Source organism: Triticum dicoccoides, chromosome 7A, assembly GCF_002162155.2.
Source record: "Triticum dicoccoides isolate Atlit2015 ecotype Zavitan chromosome 7A, WEW_v2.0, whole genome shotgun sequence".
In the NCBI taxonomy this organism is placed as follows: Eukaryota; Viridiplantae; Streptophyta; class Magnoliopsida; order Poales; family Poaceae; genus Triticum; species Triticum dicoccoides.
The window spans coordinates 643,810,195-643,820,346 of record NC_041392.1 but is presented as its reverse complement, the minus strand read 5'-3'; the positions used below and the strand labels follow the sequence as shown (position 1 = coordinate 643,820,346).

The 10,152-nt window shown below is 53.2% G+C and overlaps 1 protein-coding gene across 1 annotated transcript; it reads left to right on the top strand.

The window, feature by feature from the left end:
- The first annotated feature begins 2,089 nt into the window (after positions 1-2,089).
- Positions 2,090-3,568, top strand: LOC119333778 (probable 2-oxoglutarate-dependent dioxygenase At3g50210). Its single transcript, XM_037606547.1, has 7 exons — positions 2,090-2,123; positions 2,436-2,595; positions 2,722-2,741; positions 2,879-2,925; positions 3,057-3,137; positions 3,236-3,325; positions 3,440-3,568. Exons 1-7 carry the CDS (start codon positions 2,090-2,092, stop codon positions 3,566-3,568), a joined length of 561 nt encoding a protein of 186 aa, XP_037462444.1.
- Positions 3,569-10,152: the final 6,584 nt, after the last annotated feature.

Here is a 10,152-nt window from a genome sequence, read left to right as displayed (position 1 = left end):
GTTTGTTGTCTTCGTCGCTCTCTCTATGGCCTTAAGCAAGCCCCCCGCGCTTGGTTTGAGCGTTTTGCCTCTGTGGTCACAGCTGCTGGTTTTTCACCCAGTGATCATGATCCAGCGTTGTTTGTCCACCTTTCTGCTCGTGGTCGCACTCTTCTTCTTTTATATGTTGATGACATGATCATCACTGGCGACGATTCTGAGTACATTGCCTTTGTTAAGGCCCGTCTCAGTGAGCAGTTCCTTATGTCTGATCTTGGTCCTCTTTGTTACTTTCTTGGGATTGAGGTTTCCTCCACCTCTGATGCCTTTTTTATTTCCCAAGAAAAGTATATCCAGGACCTTCTTACTCGTGCGGCTCTTAGTGATGAGCGCACTGCTGAGACTCCTATGGAGCTCAATGTCCATCTTCGTGCTTCTGACGGTGAGCCCTTGTCTGATCCGACGCGTTATCGCCATCTTGTTGGGAGTCTTGTGTATCTTGCTGTCACTCGTCCAGATATCTCCTATCCTGTCCATATTCTGAGTCAGTTTGTTTCTGCTCCCACTTCAGTTCACTATAGTCACCTTCTTCGTGTTCTACGATATCTTCATGGCACGATCTCTCATCGTCTCTTTTTCCCCCGTTCCATCTCGTTACAGCTCCAGGCCTATTCGGATGCTACGTGGGCTAGTGATCCTACGGATCGCCATTCACTTTCTGCCTACTGTGTCTTTCTTGGTGGTTCTCTCATTTCCTGGAAGACGAAGAAACAGACTGCAGTTTCTCGTTCGAGTGCAGAGGCCGAATTGTGAGCTATGGCTCTTCTGACGGCAGAGGTGACTTGGTTACGATGGTTACTGGAGGATTTTGGTGTTTCTGTTACTACACCTACCACCCTCCTATCAGACAGCACAGGTGCTATCAGTATTGCGCGCGACCCCGTGAAGTATGAGCTTACCAAACACATTGGTGTTGATGCTTCTTATGTGCGTGCTGCTGCGCAGGATCATGTTGTTGCTCTTTAGTATGTGCCTTCTGAGTTACAGCTAGCGGACTTCTTCACGAAGGCTTAGACTAGAGCGCAACATAGATTTCACCTCTCCAAACTCAGTGTTGTGGACCCACCATGAGTTTGAGGGGGGGGGGGTGTTAGAGTTATAGTATTGATGTCCTTTGGCCTTTCACATTCTAGTCTCTTGACATTCTCTTGTAGCCTTTTGGCATCCTCATGTATGTGTATATATGTTGGCTTTGGCCTCCTAATAATACAAGTTGCTATTCTCAACAGCTTAAACTCGATCAGAAGTGGCCCGATTCCTGCTGTTCCAAATGGCCCAACAGATCGCTGCCAATCCAAAGGTGAAGAATCTGGCTCCATTAGGTAAAAACACAAAGCACCAAAAAATAATAATAATATTGCCAGGCATAACAAAGTCCCAAAGACTGCTCCAACCGAACGCCATATCACCCTTGCCACAAGACACAGAAAAAACAAATGCTGAGACGTCTCACGCTCGTTGCAAAAAGAACACCTGGTGTAATAGTGTTACCATGCCACTTTCATTTGTCATGACATCTCTCGTCAAGACAGCGTCCTGAAATAGCTACCAAAGAAAGATTTTCATCTTGAAAGGCATTTTAGCATTCCAGATCCATCTTTAATCGCAGCCTGCGATATTACTCTCAAGCATTTTGTACATAGATTTTCGTGGAGAACCTACTGCTAGGCCCAGGTGCCCAGCCTATCCGATCAGATCCAACAGTAAATGGGATGTTCTGCTCTCGCCACATATCATCAAGACAAGAAGGGGAGGGGTGCAATCTTCTACGAAAGACATCACACACATTCACATCCCTCCATTTATCCACGGTTAGATCAGCAGGGATGCAGATGCTAAATAGCCGAGGGAATTGGGTACACATGTCCGCCGATCATTCAAGGAATCTTTCCGGACCGGAGCCACGTCCCCCGATCTGATTTGAATTACCCAACCACGCATGTGCTAGAACAGGAGCTAATAAGGAGCGCAGGTCGCACGCGGAGCCGCGTCGACCGTTTACATTCCACTCTCCCCTCGCCGCCGGCCAGCACCCCCGGCAGCGTTCAGCATGGGTTCCGACTTCAAGGCCATCCCGCTCGTCGGTACGTAGGCACGCTACCAGTCAATCAAACAGCCCGTGAATCAACCGGTAAGTAATTGCTCATCTACACTCCGCACGCATTGTTCAGACATGAGCGCGCTCGTGGAGAAGGTCGACGATCCGGGCATGGCCGGCGACGTGGGCTGATATTTTTTTTCACTAGTAATGACCACTCAGCTCATTATTTTTTTGATTGGTCAAAGTGGGTGATGGGGAGAAATTCCCACTCAGCTCCATGTTAACTACTCCAATTGCTCTTGTGTGATTGTGGTCATTACTAGTGATGCTTATCATGCCATTTTTTCCTTTGCAGATCTTTCAAGGAAGATCATGCGAGGTATAGCCTTGGCACTAGGTGCGCCGTCGGATGCTTTCCAAGGCGGAACGGCGGGAGATCCCTTCTGGTATCTCAGGCTGATTGGGTATCCAGCCCCAGCTAGTATTCCACAGGAGCAACGCACTGATACTGGATGGTAAGCAAAAATAAATAAATAAACCATTGATGTTTTCTGGTATGTTCTGCACAAATTCTGCTCACTTGGGTGGATAAATCTCACTCTGCTTTTCTTCTCTGTTCATGCATTATGTGGCTAATTCAGTGGAGCTCACACGGATTACGGTCAGTTGGACTAGTATACTTTGCTTACTTCTTTGAAAAATCATATACTTTCTGCATCTTTGTTGCCTCCCAACATCAGTGGAGGGTCTTGCAGTTTATATAGGAAATATTAGTAACACCATTTTGTTAAACTGTAGGCCTTTTGACACTGGTTAACCAAGATGATGACATTTGTGCTCTTGAGGTACTTGTCTCTTCATTAACACACCACTGTCATATACATCTTGCATATTTTTTTTGGTTTGTTCCCTCTGCGTGCACTATCATCAAGAGAAAAAAAAGCTTCAAAAATTCTTTGCTATATATTATGGTCAGGTCAGAAACCTGTCTGGCGAGTGGATACAGGCGAAGCCAGTCCCTGGAACCTTTGTGTGCAACATTGGTGACATGCTAGAGGTTAGTCTCCTCCAAAACATGAAACATGCTTGATCCTACTCCAACTTCTGTGTGGGAAAAAATGCTCATTGCTGACTATCGTACTGATATGGTTTTAGGTTTGGTCTAATGGAATATATCAGCCCACACTCCATAGAGTTTTCAACGACTCCCTTCATTACCGTGTATCTGTTGCCTTCTTTTACGAGGTATCTATTCATCAACAAAAGGAAAATAATTTTTTGTTAGGTTAGCAAAACCAACCATTTCTATGCATGCGGCCTTTTGTACTCAAATTCTTTTCTTATGTCGCACATATACAGTCAAACTTCGATGCCGTGGTTGAGCCCGCGGAGCTATGCCGGGAGAAAACGGGTGGTGTTGCCAAGTACGACAAGGTGGTGTACGAGGAGCATCTGGTCAAGAAAGTTCTGAACAACTTCGTGCTGTAACTGTAGAAGGACAAGTTATGGATTGTGCAATCTCGATGTATTGATCGGTGCACCAGGCACGTATATATAAGTACAGAGGTGGGCCACAACCTCAACTATACAAAGAAACAGGAGGTGGGCCCTACACACAAATATACACGTACACAATATACTCAACACCCCCCCTCTCCCCCCCACCCCCGCGCAGTCGAAGCGGTGCCAGTGACACAAAGACTGGAACGGAACTCCTCGAAGGTAGAAGTCGGCAGTCCCTTCGTCATCACATCGACGAAATGTTGTGCAGTCGGCATATGGAGAACCCGTATACGGCCAAGAGCCACCTGCTCGCGCACAAAGTGGATGTCCAGCTCAATGTGTTTAGTCCGGCGATGATGAACGGGGTTGGCGGAGAGGTACACCGCAGAAACGTTGTCGCAGTAGACAACCATAGCCTGGGAGACATCGTGATGCAGCTCCTGAAGTAACTGTCGTAGCCAGGTGCACTCGGCAACAGCGTTGGCCACAGCTCGGTACTCAGCCTCCGCGCTGGAGCGCGAAACCGTGGGTTGTCGCTTGGACGACCACGAGATGAGTGAAGGACCGAGGTAGACGCAGTAGCCAGAGGTGGACCGACGAGTATCGGGGCAGCCAAGCCACTCTGCATCGGAGTAGGCCACCATCTCCAGAGAAGTAGACGCCATGAGTGTCAACCCGAGGGTCATCGTGCCGCGGATGTAACGAAGGATCCGCTTCACGAGTGTCCAATGGGAGTCACGGGGAGCGTGCATGTGGAGACACACCTGCTGAACAACATACTGAAGATCTGGTCTGGTGAGAGTCAAGTACTGAAGAGCGCCGACGATAGACCGGTAGAAAGGAGCATCCGACGCAGGCGAGCCCTCAAGAGCAGAAACCTTGGCCTTCGTGTCAACGGGAGTAGCAACAGGGTGACAGTTGAGCATGCCAGCACGCTCAAGAAGCTTATGTGCATACTTCTGCTGAAGAAGAAAGAAACCACCCGGACGCCGAACGACCTCAATGCCAAGGAAATAATGTAGAGCACCCAAGTCCTTAATGGCAAACTCGTCACGCAGCCGGAGAGTAATCTGCTGAAGAAGAGATGCGGAGGAGGCCGTTAGGATGATGTCATCGACATAGAGAAGCAAGTATGCAGTCGTGTCACCGTGGCGATAGACAAACAGTGAGGCGTCCGAGCGAGTAACGCTGAAGCCCAGTGTTTGAAGAAACCCGGCGATCCGCTGGTACCAGGCGCGGGGTGCTTGCTTGAGCCCGTAAAGAGAGCGGGACAACAAACACACATGGCCAGGAAGTGAGGCGTCGACGAAACCGGTGGGTTGCTCACAATACACCTGCTCCTCAAGATGGCCGTGGAGAAAGGCGTTGGAGACACCCATCTGGTGAACGGGCCAACCGCGGGAGATGGCGAGCTGGAGGACGGTGTGGATCGTGCCCGGTTTGACAACCGGGGCAAATGTCTTAGTGAAGTCCACTCCGGCGCGCTGGCGGAAACCACGGACCACCCAGCGAGCCTTGTAGCGCTCGAGAGTACCATCCGAGCGAGTCTTATGGCGAAAGACCCACTTGCCGGTGATGACGTTGGCGCGAGGAGGCCGGGGAACCAGTGTCCAGGTGCGGTTCCGTTGAAGAGCATCAAACTCTTCCTGCATCGTCGCAAGCCAGTGAGGATCACGGAGGGCGGCGCGAGCGGACGCGGTAAGAGGCGACGGCGCCGCGGTGAAGGCTGCAAGGACATACTCGTCGCTCGAGTACCGGAGGCTCAGACGATGAACGCCGGCACGAGCCCGGGTAACTGGGCCAGGCGGCGCCGTCGGAGCCACCGGCGAGGCGGCCGACGTCGGAGCCGGCGAGGAGGCCGGCATGGGGGCCGGCAAGGTGGCCGGCGTCGAGGCCGGCGAGGAAGCCGGCGTGGTGGCCGGCGTCGGGGCCGGCGAGGAAGTCGGCGTGGTGGCCGGCGTCGGAACCGGCGAGGGGGCCGGCGTCAGGACCGGCGAAGAAGCGACCGAGCCAGCGGTGCCCGACCCCGCGGCGCCCGAGTCGGGGGCGGCGGGTGAAGGAGAGGCGCCAGCTGCGTCGGCAGGGTCGGCCGAGGGGGCGGGCGCCGGCATGAGGGCGCGAGGACCACCAAAGCCCGGAGGCGGTCCACGGGCCGAACGAGACCGGCCACCTGACGAAGTCGTCGAAGAGCCGCCGGTGGCCGGCGGTGACGAGACGACAAGAGGTACCTGCTGCTGAAACGGAAACACCATCTCATCAAAGTAAACATGTCGGGAGGTGAAAACACGATGGGAGACGGGATCATAGCAGCGGTAGCCCTTAGTGTTAGGTGGGTAGCCGAGAAAGATGCAGGCGATGGAGCAGGGTGCAAGCTTATGAGGCGCAGTAGCGGCGATGCTAGGGTAGCAGAGGCAGCCGAAGATGCGAAGCCCATCATAAGAGAGGGGGTGCACCAAAGAGAAGATGATGAGGTGTAAAGTTCCTGCGAGTACGACATGGGCGGATGTTGATGAGAAGGGAAGCGGTGGCGAGAGCGTCAGACCAAAAGCGCGGAGGCACATTGGCATGAAAGAGAAGAGTCCTAACGCAGTCATTGAGAGTGCGAAGGATGCACTTAGCGCGACCGTTCTGCTGCGAGGTGTACGTGCAAGTGAGACGAAAAATCGTGCCATGTGTGGTAAGAAGATTACGAACAGCGAGGTTGTCAAACTCCTTCCCGTTGTGTGTAGCAACGCGAGAATGGGACGACCAAACTGCGTGAGGACATAGGAGTAGAACGCGACGAGAGTGGATATAACATCCGACTTGCGGCGCAACGGGAAGGTCCATACATAATGCGAAAAATCATCAAGTATGACAAGATAATAAAGAAAGCCCGTATTACTAGCAACAGGAGAGGTCCAAACATCACTATGAATTAACTCAAACGGGTACGATGCAACAAAAGAAGAAGCCCTGAACGGAAGACGAGCATGTTTGCCGAGGCGACATGCATGACACAAGTGATCCTCGTTTTATTACACGTGAAAGAAAAACTCCGAAGAGTGTGGCGAAGGGTGGCAGGATTAGGATGACCTAAGCGAGCATGCCAAAGATCCACTCCGGTGGCGAGAGCGACAGGGGCGGCGGAAGTGGTGGAGGTGGCGGAGTGAACCGGGTAGAGCTCGTCGGGGCTGTCACATCGGTGGAGCACCATCCGCGTGCGAGCGTCCTTAACAGAAAAACCACATGTGTCAAATTCAACGGTAACCGGATTTTCACGTGTAAGAGAACGAACAGAAACAAGATTTTTGATAAGTTTAGGAGAAATTAGGACATTAGACATGGATATTGGAGTGGAGTTAGACGGAAAATATGCGTGACCTATATGGGTGATAGGGAGAGAGGAGCCGTCACTAACGGTGATGCGGTTGGAAGTATGGACAGGATAGGAGGTGTGGAGGTTACCGGGATAGGCCGCCATGTGGGCGGTGGCTCCGGTGTCCATGTACCAGTTGCCACCGCCGGTGTAGCTGGACGGGGAGGGAGCGGTGTGAAGAGCCGCCAGAAGGGCCGGGTCCCACGGTGCCGGCGGGAGAGGTGGCGCGACCGTCAGGGGCAGCAGCGGCTGCGGCCCACCTGGCTGTGTCTGCTGGCCGTAGGGCGCCGCGTAGGGCGGCGACGCGACATAGAACGCCTGATGTGGCTGTGGCCGGGCGCCGAGAAGTCCCGGGGCGGGGGCCTGAGGAACCGGCATGGAGTAGGCGTGCACAACGCCGGTCCATGGGTTCTGGCCGGCGTACCACGGGGCCGGCTGATAAGCCTGCTGCGGTGGGCGGGGTGCTCCTCCCTGAGCGCCTGCGCCCCCTGCTTGCGGCCACCACGACGGCCGCCGCGACGACCCCCCCCATTGGCCGCCGGCTGGGGCGGCAGGAAGGGGGCGGGCGGGGCGGGCGGGAAACCGGGCGGGAAGGCAGGCGCCGCCGGCTGTGGCGGCGTCGGGCGCTGTGGTGGCGGGGCAGAACCCCCGGGTGCCGGCGACGAGGGCGGTGTGGGTCGCGCGAGTCCACGCCACCCGCATTCGGCGCTCCTCCAACTTGAGGTACGCGACCACCTTAGTGAAGGTGGGCTCCGGGATGAGGGTGAGGTTGGAGGCGGCGTTCCCGAAGTCCTCGTTGAGGCCGCCCGAGAGGGTGCTGATGAGGAGCTCGTCGCCGATCTTTTCCCCGAGATCACGGAGCTCATCGGCGAGCTTTTTGAGGCGCATGCAAAAATCATCGATGAATGAGTCAAGTTGCTGGCACCCGTAAAACTCACCGTAGAGCAGGACCTTGTGCTGCAGCCGGTTGTCGGTGAAGAGGCCGTTGAGCTTGGTCCAGACTGCATGGGCGTCATCCTCGTCGTCCACCACGGTGTGGAAGAGGTCGCTGGAGATGGTGAGGTAGAACCAGCGGATGATGGTGGCGTCGAGGATCATCCACTCCTCGTCGTTGATCATGAGCGTCGAGTCCACAGTGCCGTCCACGTGGCCGTGCAGGAGGTACTCACGGAACACAAGCGAAAAATACCACTTCCAGGCGGAGTAGGACGCGGTGGTGTGATCAAGCTTGACCGGAACACGCTCATGGATGGTGAGGTCGCCGACGAGAGTGACATCGGGACCGGCGAACGGGTTGGAGACGGTGGACGAGGAGGAGCTCATGGCAAAGGTTAGGGTTTGGGACCCGCAGGGCGGGTTGCGGCGCGGGCTGGGAGGTGCGGCGGCGCAGGTGGCAGGTGGGGTGGAGCGGGTGCGGTGCGGGTGGAAGGGGGCGGCGCGGGTGGGAGGGAAGGGTGCGGGAGAGGGAGGGCGCGGGCGGAAGCGGGAGAAGCGGCAGCGGCGGCCTCGGGAAGAGGCGGCGGCAGCGGCGTGGGAGGTGGTGGGGAGAGGCGGCGGCGACGGCGACCGGGAGGGAGGTGGCGGCTGGCGGCGGCGGCGGGGAGTAGCGGCGGTGGCGGTGGCGGCGGCTTTAGGGTTTAGGATTGTACCGCGTTAGATACCATGTAGAAGGACAAGTTATGGACTGTGCAATCTCGATGTATTGATCGGTGCACCAGGCACGTATATATAAGTACAGAGGTGGGCCACAACCTCAACTATACAAGGAAACAGCAGGTGGACCCTACACACAAATATACACGTTACAATATCCTCAACGGTAACATCCGATGTACAGCTTACGGGCTACAAGTCATGATTTTTTTAGGCAATAGAAATCATGATTTTGATGTCCCTTGTTCTCGTTACGCCACGCGCCATTGTAACTTTGTCCCGCCCGGCATGCTTTAATTTGTTCTCGTTATGATTATTATCTTATCAGGACTTTGATGTGCTTATGATATAGAGAGACCGGGTGTTGAAGCTATTTGCGGTTGTATCACTTTGATACGGTGCAATAAATCAATGAAATGTTTCTGTCTGCTTGTGTGAGTGTGCTCGATATAATTCTGATAGCGAGGCGTTGATTGTGAGCGATCCAACCATGAAGTTCTGCGACCCCAGTGAGTTACACTCGGTGTTTGCAAGAAAATAAAGAAGAAGAAAGATACTGTCTCATCGATCTTATGATGATTGATTGATGTGATAAGAGGAGTAATTTGAGTGGGGTTGCTGCGCTGAGGATGGACTTGAATGTTCGAGAATCCTCTTTGGTAGTATATGCGTGAACCTCTTTTTTCTTGATGGCAGTTTACTCACGCTTCACACCCAAATTAACAACAAGATTCCACCTCCGGCAGAGCTACTCGATCCATCTACCAGCGCTAGCCAGTTGTTGTTGCTGCTTTGCGGAAAGAAAAGAAGAATAGGTGGGGGTTGCTTCCATTCTTCCTTTCTACGTACTAGCTTTACATGACGATTGCCAGATTTCGTAATTACCTTAGTCCAGGTGAAGACGTGCTTGTCTGATCTAATTAAAACTGCTGGCTGATTCACCAAAACAACTTCCTTGGCAACTTTAGCATCTTGCGATGGCTAAGCCAGTGCCAGTCATCTTCCATCTGACCATCTCCATCAGGGGCAGACGGACGCAGGTGCTTTTCTTCTTCTCTTCTCTTCACAAGAAGAAAGGAGAAGAAAACAAGATGTGGTTGATGTAGCAGCAGAGTTTGGGGATGATTAAGGCCCTGTTCGGAGTCACTCTCACTCCACAACTCCGCTCCGGAGCAGCCGGGGCTGTAGTTGAAAATCAGGGAGCAGCTTCCTCGCTCCGCAGATCCTTGGATTTTCAGAAGTTGGTGGATTGCCGAACAGGCACTAAGTCCTAGCTTGGTCTGCATGATGCGCATCCTTTAGATTGGAGAGCGGTGTGGATTCCGTGAAGGAGTGGCGAAGCCTTAATGCATCCAAAAAGATGTAATCGCGAAAGGTGCTGGTTTCTCTTATGTTGGTTATCTCGTGAGAAATCTGAAAAGGGAAGAACGCACGTGTCTTCGCAACACCGCAGTGCCCGTTGAAGTTCTGTTTTTTTTCTGAAGAAGATTCAGATCTATTGTAGAAGTTCATTAGAAGAAAAGAAAACACCTCAAACATAATAAAAATTACATCGAGG